The following is a 19,833-nucleotide window of genomic DNA, read 5'->3' on the forward strand; positions in this document are numbered from 1 at the left end:
GTCATCCAGGACTGAAAAGCCCACTCCGTCGATATTCACATGAAAGTATAAATATAAAAATTGCTTACCACGAACAGCTAAGTCCTAAAGAAATGGAATCACAATCACTTGAACTTGTTTTGGGTTTGTTTGGGAGGAGCGGATCCATCTGACGATGTCTGTTATAATAAATGTAAGTTACTTACCAAATTTCTATTAATATCACAGTTCAGTGGGTCTGTGGTGGGTTTATTCCTGCTTTTTCTGTGGGTACAATCAATATCACACCATGTACACTCTCCTTTTTATTATTTTCAAATGTGTGAAAAACTGGAACACTAGTTAGGATTCATTGATGGTCAGAGGATGATGAACAGAGGAAAAGCACTCAACTCTCCACTCACACGCTTCATCATGTATTGAGGTTTTTCACCAGCTTTCAGACAAGCGCTTCCATCCCTGGTAATTTAAAGCTTCCGTAGTTGAGATTTGCAAACAAACAGATGTTTCCGTTTGTTTGCTCCTGTTCACGCAGCGTCTCTGTCAGGCCTGGTGGGGTGTTTTTTTTTTTTTTATTTGCCACGAACATCCACTGACGCTCAAGAAAGGAATGAAGCGATTTTGGTGGTCAAAGGTCACGGTTTCCTCTCACGAACACGATATTTCAAGAATACCTTGGGGATTTTTTTCTCTTACACACATGAGAGCGCGCGTGCACACACACACACACACACACATCAGAGGCACAAAATGCAGTATTTAATTATTCTTGAAGAGTTCTGTTTATGGCAGCACTGTGGTGCAGTGGTCAGCGCTGTCGCCTCACAGCAAGAAGGTTCAAGTCCTGGCTCGTGCACGGGATCTTTCTGTGTGAGTCTCCATGTTCTCCCTGTTCCTGCGTGGGTTCTCTCTGGTACTCCAGCTTCCTCCCACAGTCCAAAGACGTGCAAATGGGAACTAGACTGATTGATACTCTAAATTGACTGTAGGTGGGACTGTGAGTGTGAGTGGTTGTCTGTCTCCATGTATTGGCCCTGCCATAGACTGGTGACCTGTCCAGGGTGAACCCCGCCTCTCACCCGAAAGCCGCTGGGATAGGCTCCACCCCCCCCACGACCCTTAACAGCAATAAGCGGAAGAAAATGTACAGTATGGATGGATTGAAGTTCCTTTTTATATCTGTAGTTTTGGTCGTATTTTAGCAGTGATGGAGTTTCTATGTACTGATCATTCTTAAGCTTTTCTTTCTTCCTGCATTTACAACTGGCGGGGGAATGGAGCTTGAATTCGCTTTGGTTGGGTTGTTTTTCCTCCTGTTTTTTTTTTTTTTTTTTTTTTTTTTTTGCCTTAGTAACCCTGCTATATCCCCAAATGTCCTTGCAGCTCATAGATTAATTAAATAGTTTTAAAAGATCCAAATATCATGCATTTTCTATTTAGCCTTGCGGCAGTCATAAGATGAATCATATCCATGTTAAGTCATATTTTCCAAAAAGTCAAGATTATCATAATTATATCACTGGATTATGGTGACTTTTTGATACATCACCTGCCCCTTGCATGAGGTTTTCCTCTTATGCCCATGTCTCTTTCTCCTATTTTATTCCGTAGTTTATCATAATTATACATGGATGCCTTGCTGAAAGATAAACATACCCAAAGGGACAACCGTCTTGACCTCGTTCTTGTAGCGTAATAATTGGCAACAGGCTGCTGTAGTCCTCAAAGGAAAATTGTCAATGCTTGTCTATGTAGGAGCTCATGCAAAAGGCTTTCGTAATGGGGGGGGGGGGGGGAGAGAAAAAACCCACTACACCTGTTTTTTTATTTGTATATGTTTTATTCTTGGGTAAAATGACAAGCGTGTTTTTCTCTATATAAATAACAATCACATGGAGGAACATACAAGACATGGCTATATGGACGTGAAAGCGGTGATCACAATGTGCTCGGATGTACATAATGGCAGCTTTTTTTCTTTCTTTTTTAAAATTTTTTTTTAGCAAGTTAGTATGCAAATTATTCGGTTGGAAAATGAACGGAAAAAGAAAACCCCTGCATAAATCTGTACAATAATGGGAATCTAAGCGACTAACAATCCGCCACTATATGTCCAGAACACAAATAGAAAGATTTCAAAGCAATATGTGAAAGAGAGGGGGTAAAAGAACGATTAAAATAAAACCAATGGGTATATGGGTAAGATCTGACAGGAAAGACGGGATGACTTTATATAATATGTACACATCAAAAGTCCATACTAAATTGGAAATACAGTTGCCCATTGTGATCCACAGAGTCATAGAGTGCTAGGGTGAAAATGCATAGAAAGGTGTCCAGCAAGGAAACGTTTTCATTGACTTACCAGCTATGTATCTACTTCAGGAACGCTTCGAAAGAGTTTCTTCTTGTATTCGAAGCTCGTCCTCAAAGATCCTCTACGCAACACGCCACGACTACCCGCTCCGCTAGCTCATCATAAGATCACGTCAAAACATCCACATGAAAGAAACTGTCAAACAGAGCAGACGATGCATGTTTTCATGCAGCTCATTCTATTGTATTCTAATTTAATTTCGTTCTTTCCTTTTTTTTCTTTTTTTTTTGGTCCAGGGATATTTAAGTTATAGGGTTTTTTTTTTTTGTTTTTTTTTTCTGCAAGTAAGCGCCCTATTGACTCGTTCGAGAAAATAAAATTTCATTATGTGTAATGTATGAAGCTGGTCCAATTTAACTAACATTGCCGCTGACTTCCATTTTTCCGCTTTGGACAAAATAGGAAAAAAAACTCAACAAACATTCAAAAACCTCCCGACGCTGGTTATAATTTCGGATCAAAGGTTACAGAACACGCAACTATAATGAATCACTCAGTCTGCACTTCAAACAGGATGAGATCACAGCAAGGGCTCGTTTTAATTAGATTGAGTCGACTGCTTTGAACGAACAGATAGAAAAGAGCAGTGGATTTGTGAGGAGCCGAGCTCACTAAGAATGGAGGGGTCAAAGAAAGAGGTGTAGTCTGCAGTCATGCTGGGAATAATTACGCTAATTCCTCTGATGGAGGGGAATTTTCCTTGAAGGCACAGGAAAAAAGTTCAGGATGGTTAAATTACAAGAGTTAATCCGGTTATATACAGCATATATTGATTCCCCCCCCCCCTCAATTCTTGTCAGTATTCGTCGGATTTGGAGATTATCAACAGCATTCCCGCACACCTAATAGAACCGAACAATAAATGCAAAATTTTTAGAATTTTTGCGGATTCATACAAATTTTCCTGAAACCTCAAGCAACTTGGTGTTGACTCTGAGACAAGATAGTGGAATTCTATTAATTGTTCCCTCACTCACACTGTTTTAGATGCCAGTCTCTCTCACCCAATCAACAAATGATCAATATCGTTTTCCAATTGGAGTTTTTCCCTATCGCGCTCCGGCAAAATTAAAAAATCTGCAACAGAATTCAGTGCAACAGTACCTTTTGAAGAAAAGAAAACTCATCGGGTCTTGATGTTCTGACCTAAGACTCCCCAACCCACACCAACACGTTGCCTTTGACAACATCCGTGATCTCACAGTTGAGCTTGCTGAGCCGTCCGTCGAGAATGAAGAGGGATTCTCTGGAGGGGGTCATGAGGTACTGTCCGAACAGCCCGCTGCCCACCATTACCCTGTTCCTACTGCTCCACGGCCACTCAAATGACTTGATGGCCTCTTTCAAGCTCTTGATCATCTTGACTTTACCGGTGCTCAGCTCCACAAACAGAACGTCAGTTTGACGGCCGGAGCTGCCGAACAGGTTGTACTGGTGGACCTCAGTGAAGGACTGCTGGAAGGCCAGATCAGAGAGGTGAAGGTTGGTGTGGATATCGAAGGGCTCGTGGATCTCACCCCGCTCAGATATCGTCTGGATTCTCAACAGGCCATCGCCATCATCCACGGTGACCAAGTAACGACCGTCTGGAGACACGTAGGGAGCGCCGGTGACATCACGGTTCTGACCAATCGCACTGTCCGTCACACTGTCCAAGATGATTTGAGGCTGAGTGGCACCGGTGGAGTCAGGTCTGCAGTTGACAAAGTAGTAGCCGCCCAGGTGGGTGTAGGCCACAGACTTGGGGATGCAGTTGTATTCTCGCAAGCTGATGTTTTTCACATATGACATCGTCTCCAAGTCGATCTTGTGGAGGACAGGCTCATTTCGATGAAAGATGAGGCCAAATCTGAAGAGAAAAACAGAGAAAGATTCAATCGATAACATGTTTAGAGGTGTACACCACAATTTGTGACTTAAAAAAAAAAACAATCATGGAACTGTGGTCTCAAATTAAAGGAGCACAGCCGGCATATCACAATGTTGTATTCAGATAAGAAATGCATAACCATGGAATTATGTGTTGAAAAAAGTTGGACTGAAATCATTTTAAATAAATGTTCTGAAAACAAATGCGGCTGAGAAGTTCATGTCACCACCTTAACTGCTAAATTCTGGTCCCTGACAATCTTCATACTGGCAGTCACGCATCCTCCCCACCTCACCAATAGAAATATCAGTTCTACGTGTGGCCATGGATCACTGATAATGCTATTCACAATAAAATCCAGAAGAATTGCGCATCACATTTTAACAGCTGGACAAGGTAGAAAGGGAATATGCATGGAGCTGACAGGCCTCAATTAGATGTGAAAACCAGCTGATCGATGCTGACAGGCAGTTCAATCTTGCCATCATTCATCTTTTATGCCATTTGAACATCAAGCTGTCTGTGCCTGTGAACCGAAAACGGCTGCGTGAAAGCCATAGAGCACATTATCATCCCTGTTGAGGGAATCATTGATCCAGAGATTGTTTTGTCTTCTGGGTCCAGGCAGGAAGCTGTACTGGGTCATACAATGGAGGACTTCAGTCTCAGGTTTTGCAGATGTCATGGAGAAAATGCGTGTTGAGTTACAAGCTTGAACACAAAAGAACTCGCTAACACTCTTTTATTTGTGGGGAGTGCTGATCAAACCCCAGTTTGAGACTCTGTCTAGTAGTTTGCCATTCAGCTGTTGGACGATTGTCTTATTCATGGTACAGAAATTCTGTTTTTCTTTCTATAAATGCAGTGATAGATTCATTATAGAGATGAAAGTGAATTTCATTGCTGAGACATCTAAAAAAGTACATGGATTTGATTTGAGGGGGCCTCTGCAAGTGTTCTCTTCAGTAAAAGAGGAGGAATCCTGCTGCTCTCGCTGTAGCGCTGCTGTTTACATGTATGTACAGTTGAAGTATCTTGATTCAGAAATGTAGGTATTGAAATGTTTAATCCGTGGTCATTTGATCGATAAAAGCCGACTGCCAGCCAAACGTTAAGCTGTTGTGGCTGTGGACTGCTGGTGAGCGGTCGGTTAAATGTTAGCTTCCCACTCGCAGGACCTCACGGCTTTGACATGACAACATCTCATGCTGAAACTCTACGGACACTTCCAGCCAGCGGCAAACCTCAACTTGGTTCACCCACGTACGTAAGGTTACATCCAGACTCTTGTCATCACGGAAGACCACCCAGTTGCAGACAGCCAGCGAGCGGCGAGGCACGCACACAAGTCTCTATAATTAATTTCAGGACTGGTGAACTTTGTAGGATTGATTTTTGTTATATATTTATATTTGAAGAAGGCTGCATGACGATCATTCGGTGACAGTAGTTACTGTACCCACCTCCCTTTTACACTTGACCACAACAGAACATATGTTGTACAAAATCAGCCTTTAATACAACGCCAGCGCAACATCACACCAATCCACATCTGCTCTCTGCAACAAGTCACTTCACTTGTTTGCAATGGTAATGTGCAGTTCATTAATGTGCATGAGTTTTCCTCAGCCCAGCTAATTTACACTCCAACACGTCATTACGGGTCCCCTCACGGTAAACCAGAGTGTCACTTGGACAGTTGGGGCTTTGATTATAACCACAACCTTGATTCTAACACCAAATTAGCGGCGAAGAATCCAATCTACCCAGTACTTCAGCAGGAGATTGCATATCACACACAGCTGTCTCCGTCTCTCTCTCACTCATTCACAGGCACACACATCACTAAGTCAGTGGTCTGTTACCGATTAATTTCTTCAGCGGTGCACTGTTTGACAGACTTGCTGAGAGATAAGAGTGGATTTTACTCCACTTCTGTAGTAGTGGTGGTGCTTTTGGAAGTGGGGAAATGCTTCATGTTGATATATTTTATATGAAATCTTAAAAAAGACACTTGAAGCTGTTTCTGTGGATTCATCAAGAATTACCACACCAGAGGATGTTCTATCCATTTGTCATACCCTAAGCTGGATCTGTATCGTTTTGGTCATTGTCTCTGATTTCCGGTGGAAGCCATGTTGGACTTTTAAATTTCTCACAATCTGCAATGTCTCTTTTGTGCCGTGGTGACGTTCCATTGTTTTGCTGGGGAGCACAAAGGGTTGGGTGTAGAACAGCGTGAAGATGAGCGTGCAACATCTGAAGCAGATGCAACTGTCAGTCGCACATAACTGACTTCATATTTAACCATTACAACGTTCCGAGCAGGCTTGAATGTTGACTACAGTATGAAAACGCCATACTGTGCTGCTTCAACCTCAGCTTTCCCCACTTGGAGAACAAGCAAGTCATTTACTGTGACCACTTCCTGTCAAACTATCCTGAAACGGCTTGTCTTACTCTCTGAACGTGACAGACCAAGTAGTGCCCACATGCTCTTGATGATGTGATAGGGAGCTGGAAGTCAGATGTGCACTTACTCCTCTCTGGAAGGATTAGTGTCACCAACAGCTGGTTGCATTTTTCATGTGTGATGATTTAATAATCAGACATTGTCTGGACTCAGTCTGATGTGTATACAGCTGGGTTATTTCACTGGCAGACAAACTGACAGCTGATATTTGTTGTTCATACCAATGATGAATACACTGAAGAAGGCTCTCTCTTGTTCTGCGGAATGATCCCATAAGTATTTGATACATTTCAGCGTGCGTTTGTTTGTTCCCAGTATAGAAATGCCTTGGTCTAAACACTTAACCCAAAAATGATGTTTGCACTGCAATTCATTTAAAGATCCCAAAGGCAAAACACATGAACAGAAAACAGAGTGACGATTGAGGCTGCACTGTAAAATCTATCTATAACACAGCAATTCTTGTTCACCCATCCTCGAGCGCAAAAACATAGAATCAACATCTTGCTCTGCTTGTTTTGCCAAAAGGCAGTCTGTGCAATCATTGGAATTTTTTTTTTTTTTTTTTTTGAAAAATAGGTATGGGCTGCCTGAGCTGCAGGCAACTGTAGATGAGGGTAAAAATAAGAAATAGCACATTTGCACATTGCTGACATCCAGAGTTGCCCGATGGCAAGTCGATGGTTTTAATGAATGACGGCCCCCAGAAGTTCCTGCTTGCTCTCAGAGTAGGTTCTGAGGGGGTCCCTAGTCATTCACACAAGCACCGAAGTTGCCGAATTTCTGTTACACATTCACGCACTGCTCATGTTGCTTAATCAACTAATTGATTCTCCATTTTGGTCTTTGTAGAAAAGGCTGCACGGGTACTCAGTGTATGCACCACACCCAGTATTTGTATGTGTAGAGGCAGCAGAAGCAGAATATACGTGGAAATTCTTGTCTTCTTCTTCTTCTTCTTCTTCTCTCTATTTTTTTAATGTCCTGTTACTCGTCCTGCACCATTTCTCAAAAAAAGTAGGTCAATATAATGAAATACCTTCTGGCTTGCACACCACAGCACATGCTTTTGAATATTTGTAACTTTAGATACTATTTTCACCTTCAGTTATCATTATATAACATACTCCTTTGAATAAAGCAAACACGTGAGCAGTCAAGAGCTGGAGGAGACACGCTATCTAGCACTGGGGAGGGTATTTAATAGCTCTCAAAAATTTCAGATTTGCTCCTCCTGACGGCCACAAATTTCACTCTTCATGCATAAATTTGTTTGCCAGAATGTAGAGTTTTTCTTTGATGTCATACAATACAACTGTCTCAGCAAAAAAAAAAAAAAAAAGACATCTTCTCCATGACCCTCCAGGTGACCGGAGTAACCTCAAACTGCATCACACACTCCAGTTTTGAGTGAGGCCAGCATTTTCAGAAGTGGAAGTAAAACATTTCAGTTCCCAAACTCTTCACACCACAAATTGGTCATTTACCCCTGCAGATTCTCCCATCTGTCACCGTACAAAGGAAGAGGTGCAGTTCTGATCTTTAATTCTGACAGATGTCTTTAACTGAATCTTTGTGTCAGTCAGTGGAAAGTAAACACTTAGTTCTGTCAGACTTTGATGGGTCAAGGCTCCGTTTCAGTCTGTGCTCTCCCTCCTCCCCACTCTCCGACTGTCTTTCTGCTTCATCAGCAAACGCAGGTGCTGTCTGACAGTTTTTCTCATCAAGAATACAGAAAAATGCTTAAATATGTGTATGAAATAAATTTTCCTAAAAATGCCCTTTTTTTTTTTTTTTGCTGTGCAGTATCTGATTTGTTCCCTTTTATTGTATAGATCAGAAAAAGACACATGTAGATCTAAAGTGTGCATGCTTCGTATATGTACTTATTCACTTGTTTTCATCCAGAAATGTGCCTTTTAATGCAGTTAAATTACATGCCCAACAAGCCAACTCTGTCTGAATGTGCCACTTTTCTCTATTTTCTCTTAAATGCAGCACATCAATGAATAATTTAAGACTCAGTCTGGAAACGCTCAGTGATGGAGGGGGATGTTTGGTAGGCAAAATACAAGATATGCAAGTGTAAGAAGCATTTTTTTGTTTTTGTTTTTTTGCTTTGCTTCCTCTTGAATATCTCCAGGTGTATTCGGTCATCAAGGGCAGTGCTGCAAATCACTGAGCAGGACTCTGGTCAGCCTGATGAAGCACCTCCACTTGGCAGGTTTTGAACCCTTTTGCGTGTTGTTAAATTTTAACTTTTTTCAATTTATTTCCTTGCAAATGTCCTTTTTTTTTTTTTTTTTTTACTGTATCATCATATTGAGACATGAAATTAAATACTTAATAGTGCCGAAACATTTCATCCATATTTATTTGGACTAACATCTTTTCTAGTTAACTGCCTGCAGCTGTAGAGGAAATTTCAAACTTGTATTGGATTAATAAACTCTTCTAAGACTGCACATAACCCACAAGGCCATTAATAGCATATAATTTGTATAAAAATGATGATGATGAATGTTTAAATGTAACAGGATGAGCATGTTTCATACTTTTAGCTGTGACTGTTACATACAGCAACTTTACTTTTTGAAGGGCATGCAAAATAATAAACTACTGTCACGGAAAGACAACATTTTCCAAGCACAACACTGGGGGGGGAGAAGTGGAATCTTCCCTGCATGTCTCTGTGGATCTAATTAGAGCTGTGCTAGTAACCTGCCCCACCCACATTCCCAACACACACAGTGGACAACTTGCTCCTCGTCTTAAGACAACCGTAAACATCTCGAAATCCGCTAGACCTTCTGCTTAGCTTCGACCTCTCTGTGACATTCGTCAAACCTTTGGGACCAACTTTCTCTGTCCGTATTAAGTGACTGTAGCTCACCACTTGTGAAAGTTTTAATCTGCTCTGCAGCCCGTTGCTCTGTGTTTGGTTGATGATTGGCTAAATGTTGGAGCTGGAGGTAAGGAGGGGCTAATTGTCCCCTCTGTGTCTACCTTTAACAGTTCAGAGATGGCATCAGCACAAAGGGCCATGGTCTGAATTATTCCCTCCTCCTGCTCGAGCTCAACAGTGACCACCAACATGAACGGTTTCAGCTATGGACGTGAATCCGCCACTCATTTTATCGACTGACATTTCAGAAATATCTTAATAGTCTTGGAACTTCAATGCCAGTCAATGAGCAGATGAATGTGACCACATTATATTTAACTTGAGAAGATAGGGATGAACGAAACAGTGCAAAGGTTATTTAAAGAGTGAAGGAACAACTCATCCCATGAACCAGGAGTTTTCAGAGTCAGAGATGGTGGGCCCCAAAACTTGGAGTAAGGTGCCCAATGTCTGCCATTGTACTTTACCTCATTTCTGGAGGCCAATAAAGGATCATTATGTTAATTGATTACAAAGACAGTCAACTTCTTCTGCTTGACTTTAGACTACCCCAAATATACCAAAACGACTTGTCCTGAGTCATTTATTGGATTCGGACACTAAAATTCCCCCTCCTCCATTTAATGAGCCTCCCCTGAAACTGTCAGGAACCCCCGGGCGAGGTCCGCCTCACAACTCAAAAGCCTCTGCCATAAACCATTACCAATCCCATAATCCTTCCCTCTATCTTCATCTCATCTCTCTCAAAAACATGTAGCACGTTTTAAAGGGAAATCACGGTTGTTTTTGATGTAAACAACCGGGGAGTTCAGCAGTAGCATCCCACCAATCAGAGACTGGTACACTTAAGGGTTGTGGGTGGTGCAGTACTTTTCCATGAAATCACAAATAAATCGAGCTTTTCTTCATACAAGGATGAACTTGAGGCTTGGCGAGGAGAGCACACCACCGTTACACATTCTCCTATCTTGTGGTGAGCTGACCTCGGATGGTTTACGACGCTGTGGCTCGTAATCAAATCCTCTACAGAGAGGGTGAATGGGATTTTCATTCCCTGCATCTCACTACTGAGCTCTGTAGGGGGATACAATTTCACCATTTTGTGTCAATAGACCACTGGGTTCTTAAAATCTAATTTTACAATTGAATTTTATATATAAAACAAGTCAAATACTAGCTAAAGGCAGGATCACGTACCAAAACTGAGAGAATTCAGAGGACCAAGATGATATAAGGTCTTGTAATTTTCACATCGGTCACTGTGGAAAATCATTCTATTAAATATATTCTTACTGCAAACAACTCTACACAAAGGCCCTAAAAATAAATGAAATGTCAAGTTGAATGTAATTTGTAAATCATCTTGCATCAGGAGGGATCTTGAATCACCGTGGACGCACCTGATGTGGTTGATGATGAGGCTGGAAGCAGGAATGAAGAAGTCATCCACCCTGTCGAAGCGTCTGCCCACTGGCTGCGTGTGAACCGTGTGATGAGACACTCTTCCACTTGCTTGATTGATCACCTAGTGAACACCAAAGGATAAGGAGGTGGGTGTTTTTAACATTAGCTGGATGAATACACACTGCGCTGCTGAGTATTTAGGTCATACTGCAACAGGCAACTCGTCCAGAAGTGAAAGAATAATTGTGCAATCGACTTATTTCTGGGAGGCATTTTATTCCTAAAAAGAGTGATACATCACTGACTGTACTGCTATCAAATGCATCTTTACTTTTTATGTGCTGATTTGAGATAAAACTCCTTCGTTGCTGAAATGTTGGCGCTTCCCAGTGGGAGGTGATGTGTCGTTGCTGTCTAAATAATGCTTGTGCATGCATGGAGGCATGCTTGTGTGTAGGCAGGATTTTGCTTTTGATTGTTCCACAATGCACAAAGACATTTGCCGCGGCTGTGTCCCTTCAGTATGAATTTCTGTACAGGCGATGACGAGCCAGATGAAGCTGAATCTCTCAATGGAAACATGGGAATGAATCATTTTTCGTCATATATGCTCTGACTCTAGTTGTGGCATGATGCACACGCTTGTTCTACTCACAGCATGATTGGAAATTACACAGCCTCTAAGGTGCTTTTATTTTTACGTGATGAAAGAATGATTCCAACACCTTATATGGGTGTTACCACACATGAGTTAAGATGCTGGAAATCAACATATGACATGTTGTGCTGGTATACAGAACAGGAAACAAGTGAAAAGTTACCACAATCGCCCTCATCGGACAAGACAGCGTGATTAGAATACCACAGAGGCAGCAGTGATGAATGCCACATTCGTCTCCTGTTTCTCACTATTCACATCAAATGGCTGTTAATGCTCCCTCAAGCAATTTAAAGGTATTTGCGTTATATACCAAAATGCAGCACAAGTTGCTTTATTTGTTGTAACGAGAACCGAATCCATCAGAATTTGACTGCTGTGCTTTTGGGGCTGGCGCGATTGCTTTCTTGACAAAACAAAGTATATTTTGTGGCCAACATTAGGTCTTTAACGAGAGCATATGAAACTTTTTTTCTGCCTTGTTTTGGAACGAATTATGGAGGCTGTATTGGTACGGATTATAAAGCCCCTCGAGGCAAATGAGATTTGTGATTTTGCTTATAGGAATAAAAATTGATAATAGGTTATTTACGTTTCTGTGCCAATTTAGGAGGTATTTCCAAGGGATGTGTTGACTGACTTTTGACACATTCTTTATAGCAGTAATGAAGAAATGAGAGATCTGTCTGCAAAATCACCACGAATGTGTGATTTCCCCTTCAAAATAAAAGCAGTAATACGCCATTATTATCATGGTTTCATCAGCATTGAGAGACATATTTTGAAAAAAATTCTGACCGCAAGTCAAGTGATTCTGTTGCTATCATTAGTCTGTAATTTGTGCTTTGGGCTTTGAATGTACTCACTACTCTTCTGTTTTCCTCTCACTACATTACACCGCCCCTGTACATGTAATTCCTGGTCTTGTCTGATCACTCGTCACTCCTGTCCTCTCCGTTCACTGAGCGCTGCATTTTAGGACCTGCTCGCCTTGATGGCAGCATCAGTTAGCTCCGAAATGAGCTCAGACACCAATGATTTTGCAGATTTTGAGAAATAAATAACAAGAAGTAGACTGACAAAACCCGCATCCTTCGCCAGACAGAGGATGCATCGTGTTTGTGTGGATAATTCACACCAGACCCTCATCGTGCTGAAAATTTTCATGCAGATTTTCCGTCTTCCCCACTGCATTTTCATATCGCACTGGTGGGAAACAGCTTTAAGCTCTGTAATCTGACTCAGTTGAAATGATTAGCTCACATTGATATTCCACAGATGACTTGAACACATGGAGCCCCTAACGTCCCGGAAGATAGTCCTGTTTATTATCTTCCGCACACAAGATGAAAAATATCAGCTTATGGGACTTTAGGGACTCGGTATGAAGCATTTCCTTGACCTTGCTTCATCAGTAATTAATATAATTAGATTGTGTTTTCATAGCCAAATACCTGAAGAGTCGGGAAGTTCTTCTCCATGTCCCCCCAGCTGAGCAGCCACACCTGGTCGTGAGACTTGTCATAGTGGAGCTTCACAGGATAAGGGTCTGTGCTGACCGTCTGGAGGGCGACACACAACCAAATCAAGCCAAACTAATCCCCTGAAGACAGCAGAGCAAGAGAATAACAATTCAAGGCAATTTAAACAGCGCTTTTGAAGAGATCCCTGTCTGATGTGCTCTGGTAATGCTTCTGAAAAGTTTTCCAGCACACTAATGCATCAGTACTGACAAGAGCAAGTCTTCTTTTAACAAGGGGGACTGGACGTGGTCTTTTTATGTATAAGGTGTGTTTGGTGTTAAGCTGCATTTCAAATCAAGTGGCGACAGACACAATTGCTTCACCACACTGAGGTAATTGCTCTCACTCTTTATCCTTTCCGTGATGCACAGCGGCAATATTCCAGCACAGAACAATAGACGTGGCATGTGTGACAGAAAAGTGCTCCTCGTGCATTACGTCCACCTGAGTGTGGAGGGGGGGAAGGAGGCAGAGGCTCCTCTCTGACTGCACGGAAAAATAATGATCTTCAACAAAACAACAATTGCAATCTCATATTCTGACTCTTCCCATCAGCTGCCGCTTAATTCCTATATTTTCTCTGCTTCAGAGCCTTAATAATATTATTTACCATGGCAAAACATACATTGTATCACTGAGGGTCTGAGCGTAAACGGCTCCTGAGAGGGTTATTAAAAAGTGTGAATAACGTTTGAATCCTAACTAATCTCTGGGCATGTTGTCATCTGAGAAAACAGGTGTTTGTGCTGTTCTTTCTGCCTCGACTAACATTTCCTTTCAGGCGGAGGAAGATTATCGAGATCCGCCGCCAATATGCTAGTATAACTTCAGCGCTGACTGTCAGGATGACACGGAGGAAACATTACCGCTATGTCAAACACTTCCACTTAGCATTTAATTGGTTTAAAGCCAAAAAATACAATCTGCTCATTAAAGTCTCTACTTTGCATTTAAATGGAGACCAATTTCCAAACGCTATTAAATTATTGTTATAGCTTTACACGCATGTCAATTACATTAACAATATCTATACTATATATCGAACTACTATATTGTCTCTCTTGTTGTTTGAGACGAGATGGGTTCAGGTGGTTAATTAGCAACTGCTAATATAATGCAATGAAGCTGAACCTCCAGGCGACTGAGTAATGAGCTTGTGACAGTTTCTGGGACACCGTCCTGCTCAGCAATAAGTCCCCTTGAGGGCTGTGAGCTGTAAACAGCCTTCATGGTATCAGCAAGGTCTGCGGGGATCTAAGCAACCCTGGATTCACCTGACACACCTCAAAACCCACTGACACAGATGATCTGCTCGCTAGAAATGTGCCCAATATCGTCAGGAATGGTGCTACTTTCTGAGCCAGCTGCACAAACTGAAACTCCCTCAGGAAAATAAATGTTGCTAGGTGGATAGCTTTTTACACCATCTGTGAGGAAGACTGTGAGGTTGCCATGTTACAATATCTATGAGGGGTTGCCAGGTTACAGTCTCCATGAATAGGTGGGTTGGTGACCACATCAATGCGGAGGTTAAGCGTCAGTCTCGACAGCTGCAGCATGTGTAAGATGGGTCAAGGCTTAGGGCGTAACAGTTAGTTTAAGGGTGAGAACGCTGATGTCACTGCTCAGAAGGCACGTTAGACTGCCACTGCAGCTGGTGCAGGTCAGCGTTCACGATCAGACTAACTTTCAGACAAACTAACACAGTTTTACATGGAGAGAAATCCAGAGTTTGGATCCAGATGAGACAAAATCCTGTTACCATCAAATAACACTGTGGCTCAACATCACTGAACCAAAAACCAGCATCAAATCCTGTTATTGGATTTCATTTTTTTACTTATGCAAGAAAGAAAAATCACAAGTAATTTATTTTTGGATGAGAAATCATACGTTTTTTTAGCCAGATGTTGGACATTTGCGGCATTTATTCTTATTTTTATTTCATATTTACTCCCTGCAAAGCACTGTAGCTGCTGGCTACTCTTGTTGATGGACATTTACAAGATTATGGATCATGTTGCTTAAACGTATAAGCCACATTCAGTCATAAGATATCAGGAAATAACATGGACGCCAAAATACTGGAGGTCCTCATTCACGTGTCGACAGCTTCAGATTGATCCAATTTTCCCCCAAAAAATAGATACTTTTCTTTTTCAAATGTGCAGGACCAGTGCTGTCAAATAATTGAGTTTGTGGATGAAGGACTATGTATTGTCCCAATGCAATCTGGGGTATTAGGGGTGGTATGACGAAAGGAATATGTTCTTCCTACAATGAAAATCAATTGTAGAAGTGAAAACCCTTATGGAGCAGTGATTTATCAAAGCATATTTTGAAATATGTTGTGTTCAGTCGATGTGGAGACTTTATGTAACTGTTTGACAAAGCGTGTCAAAGAAAAACTCTGGCAACCTTGAGGCTTGTTGGCACAGATGGAAGGAGATTTTCACTTCTGTCAGAACGAACCTTTACTTTTTTACAAAAGGCACAAGCAGGAGAGATTCTTCTTCTTTTCCCTTTGTGTTTAAATGTTGACTCCTCTGACCTCATTGAAGTGTTGCTGGAAAATGTAGCTGATTTAGTGGGAATATTAGCTACCTGGACAGCCTTCTGAGACTGGATGTCAACTATGAGCACTCGATCCAAGGTTGGCTGTGTCACATAAATGAATTTGTCCTTGATGTTGACCGCTGATGACCACACACACTTCTGGACTTCCTCTCCTGCTGAGTTGGGACAGACTTCCTCCTGGAATAAAAAGGCACACATACACATGCGGTGAACTAATTGTTTTTCATATCACAAGGAAGTACGTGTCATTAAAAAAACAATTATCTTCATCCCGCCGTCATTCGGTGTTGTTTACTACTTGCAGACTTATCAGCCATGCTGATGTTAGTCATGTTAACATTCGTACTGTAGCTTCACAAGGTCCTGCAAAATCTCTGTAATCACTCTTATTCGTCCACACATAATCCACGGAACAAAGCCTTCAGAAGAGCCGAGGCTGTTCTGCTTCCAGGCCTGGCAGCTCTTGCCATCCTGGCCCGGAACTTTTGTGGACCCTCTGGTGCTGGAGCTTCCCTCACCTTCACTTCCTCTCCAGCCTTCCAAGCCTGCAGGCTCTCCACAGTCATCTGTTCCAGACTGTTGGGCAATTGAGGGAGCTGCTGGCCAGTAAGGATAAACGAGGGGCTCCGATGAACTCTCCCTTTCATATTTATAACCACTGAGGCAGTGGAATGGCAGGTGCCTTCCCACAGGCTAACTTCTCTCAGTTAGAGCAGCATATGTATGAACTTCATTGAATCTTACCAGGGATGAGCTGCAGCAACACGGACAGAATTTATCTCATCTCATCTCATGTGTCGTCCTCCTCTCATTGTTCGCCCTTGTATTTTTCACCGCAGCGGGTTAAGCTGCGCTACAATGACACCTTGCGAAGGAGGTCATTTCAAGATGCAAAGCGCTAAACAAATGATAGTGTTTCACTTGTTTGAAGCTGTATTTGTCCTGAATTGTCCAGTTGAAGATGCAATCTATTGGTGTGTGTGATCTAAAACAGGTTGGTGATAAAAGCCGTCCCTGCCCTTGATAAAGTTGTCGCTGTGCCATTAGTATTGAACCCTCTGAGACCCCTGCAGACCCAGCCTGGTCCTTTTGTGCTGCATGACTACAAATAAATATGCACCTTTAGGGGAAACTGAACAGTTGAGGCCCAGCTGAGGGGCTGCGCGGCCGCGGCTATCATCCTCCTTATGTTTGTGAGTTGTCTGTACGTGTGTGTGGGTGCGTGGCACGTGTGTGATTTATGAGGAAACTGACAACCGCCGAACACCACGCAGATATGTTTTCCCTTTATTATGGAAATGGGCTCCACAGATACACAGCAACATACTGTTCATTGTGTATGGATTCATTAAAAATCCTTAATGCACATGGCATGAGGTAGTGGTGGCTCCACGCCAGAAACAAGATCCCTCATCTCTTTATCAGACACAAAGATAAATAACCATATAAACAACACCTGCGAGTGTGGAGGACGATATGTGAAGGGTATGTAAATTTAGGTGCATTTGTTTAAGCCATGTCATTAGTGAATAATCACTCTGGATGGGGGTGAGTAATATATGATTGATCTGATGAAGTTTTGATCGACCTGACTTTTGCATCTCTTAAAAGAAATGAATTTCACAACTTGGCAACAACCAGCCGAGACAGAGAAAACTGAATGCTCAGCCAAAGAGTATAAAAGCCCAAGAGGGTAAACTCCCATGCTTTTTTGACAAACAGCACTGCCGCCATTTTGGCCTAAATATGTCAATGAGAACAGCCCAGAATAAGTCCCCAGAATGAAATGTGGAGTCAAACGTAGCTTCATTAAGTTCCTTGACAAGTTACTGCGTGTTTGCCCACTCGTCTAGTGAGCTCTGCTGCTGCACGCCGATACTGCAGTGGAGCGAGTAATTGTCTTCTCGCCATGGTAAGATCTTTGACTCAGCTGCAGGTAAGGAGAGTTAGCATGACACATGTCGGAGTTTGAGGTGGGACCATTTTGAGATGGACAAAAAAGGACCAAGATTATAGTAAATATCGTAATATCTCCTGTAATGACAACACAAAATGACCCCGATGATGACTCGTGTCTAAAAGAGGCTAAGTTGTGATCATAGTGCATTCAATCATTGTGAGGAGGTCTGGCTCAGCGCATGTAGGAGCGCCACATGTCTTTAATGTTTGGGGGTTTGTTTGTTTTTCCTCCCAGGACACTAACTGATTAAAGGAGATTGTTGTTGGATTATAATGTCTTGAAATAAACATTTAATTGAGGAAGTGCGTGCTGTCAAAGGTGTTTTTGTTATTAAAAAGATATCAAATTTTGAAGTTTGATTAGTTTTCTCAATAATTAATGAGAAAAGTGTCCTCAGATGCCCATCCCTACTTGGATTTGAGACTTGCGTTTAAAGGATGGGCCCCTCACCTCTACATACAGTACATGATCATGAACGAGTCCACTATATTGTACCACCATGTATCTGCAGTCGCCAAAGCAACATTAAGGAATATTTAAAGCTTAAATCATGTATTTCCTAAATATTTCAACACAGATTGCTCAGCTCAAGTTTGTCCTTTTACATATAATCAGATTTTGAGACGCCAACTATATTTTTTCCTGCATGCAACCTGGTGTCACGTCTCCTTTTGGACCAAATAGTACGCATGACTGTCACCATATATGTATGCTCATTTTTTTCCCCATAAAAAGTAAAGGGAAGGATGTAGATCAAGACTGTAAGCATTTTTTTTTTTAAATTTCAATTCTTGCTGATATTCAGAAGTACATATTCTGCTTGAAAAAAATCAAAGTAAAGACCAAGAATGGCCAGTTTGTATTTTGAAAAAGAAATTAATAATAAGCGCTGTATGTTAGAAACATCCCACATCCAACACATACCTTTATGCTTTGCTCCATGAATCTAGCAAGAATAATCTCATTACCCCCGATGCTACCTTTTAAATAGTCTGTCTCAAAGTATAAGATACTTCCTGGAGTGACTTTACAATTGGACAATGTCTCTCCTGATACTGCATGTATCCCGGTAAAACACTCCATAGCAGTTAAGGATAATGGATTGGTTGAGTGATTACCATAAACAAATCAATCAATGGTCCTTTACGATGGAGGAAACGTGAGCGCCATGCTGTAAGCAGGTTTATGTGTTCACACAGCAATTCCCCCAGACAGCACTGGAACTGGCATCGCCTTGATTGATATCCTAATACAAATACACCCCTCCGAGGATCGTTTGGCTGATTCTTTTGCATTCATGGCATGGCTTCCTGTATAACAGCCATCCAATCAGCGGGGGTTCTTGGACGAGAAGCAGCTCGGAAGAAAGGGCCCATTCAAGAACACATGTAAATCTAACAGGTATCTATTGAATATTTTACTGCTTGGAAGCTTTGGTGATTAATGGTGTTTCAGCGGGGAGGCTGGGTGTAAAGATTCCGCTGAGAGCTGTAACAACACACGGATCCGTGCGACTATCAATTATAAAGCAGTATTGATCAATATTTTTATATTAAAGGATAGTAAAGCGACGACACCACGGCGAAGACTCCTCTCACCTCTCTGTTTTCAGATGACACCACGACTTCAGCTGGCAGCTGTTTTATAAGAGCGTTTACTCTCTTTGTTTTTGCGAAATCAATTGTACAGTACCCGCACAGCATCTAATGTTAGACAAAATGAGTGACTAACTGGTGAATGGATTTGCTAACTGCTGCTAAACAAAACAAAACAAAACAAAACAGATATTTTGTTAAATCCTGTTGAGCAGAATCCTTATACCTGCTCATCAGCATCTGCATAATAATCTGAGCTAAATCCCAGCACAAACTATTCAGGCTGCTAATTATTGATTTCTGCAGCTACAAAAGACGAAACAACAAGACACTTCAGACGCCTGCCGCTGAGCTCAAAGGATAAATCTTATGATGCATCACAGGATATCAGGTTTTTTTTTTTTTTATCATTTAGCACTCTTTCCTGTTTCCATGCAGGAACAGTTTGAACTTTAGCAACATAGATGTACGTTGTCTCGCTTAAATTCAAGGTAACTCAAGTTAACATGGCT

At 41.7% G+C, this 19,833-nt stretch overlaps 1 protein-coding gene and 1 long non-coding RNA gene across 3 annotated transcripts in view; one reads left to right on the top strand and one right to left on the bottom strand.

The window, feature by feature from the left end:
* LOC147251472 (uncharacterized) overlaps positions 1-19,833 on the top strand; it is a 117,426-nt gene that overhangs the window by 79,178 nt on the left and 18,415 nt on the right. Inside the window, exon 3 of the long non-coding RNA XR_015118955.1 lies at positions 10,977-11,154. This is a non-coding gene — a long non-coding RNA (uncharacterized LOC147251472). The remainder of the gene's footprint in view (positions 1-10,976; positions 11,155-19,833) is intronic.
* fstl5 (follistatin-like 5) overlaps positions 1,797-19,833 on the bottom strand; it is a 157,340-nt gene continuing 139,303 nt past the window's right edge. Inside the window, exons 13-16 of one of the 2 annotated variants that reach the window (XM_086222213.1) lie at positions 15,794-15,943; positions 13,121-13,228; positions 11,005-11,129; positions 1,797-4,205 (exon numbers count right to left, since the gene is read on the bottom strand). In XM_086222213.1, coding sequence (XP_086078339.1) covers positions 3,503-4,205; positions 11,005-11,129; positions 13,121-13,228; positions 15,794-15,943 — 1,086 coding nt within the window. In that variant the 3' untranslated portion in view covers positions 1,797-3,502. The remainder of the gene's footprint in view (positions 4,206-11,004; positions 11,130-13,120; positions 13,229-15,793; positions 15,944-19,833) is intronic. The other variant, XM_086222214.1, reaches the window with a different exon arrangement.

The sequence above is a fragment of the Aulostomus chinensis genome, chromosome 13 (genome assembly GCF_037954235.1).
Source record: "Aulostomus chinensis isolate RoL2024-O1b breed Wild chromosome 13, RoL_Achi_v1.0, whole genome shotgun sequence".
Lineage (NCBI taxonomy): Eukaryota > Metazoa > Chordata > Actinopteri > Syngnathiformes > Aulostomidae > Aulostomus > Aulostomus chinensis.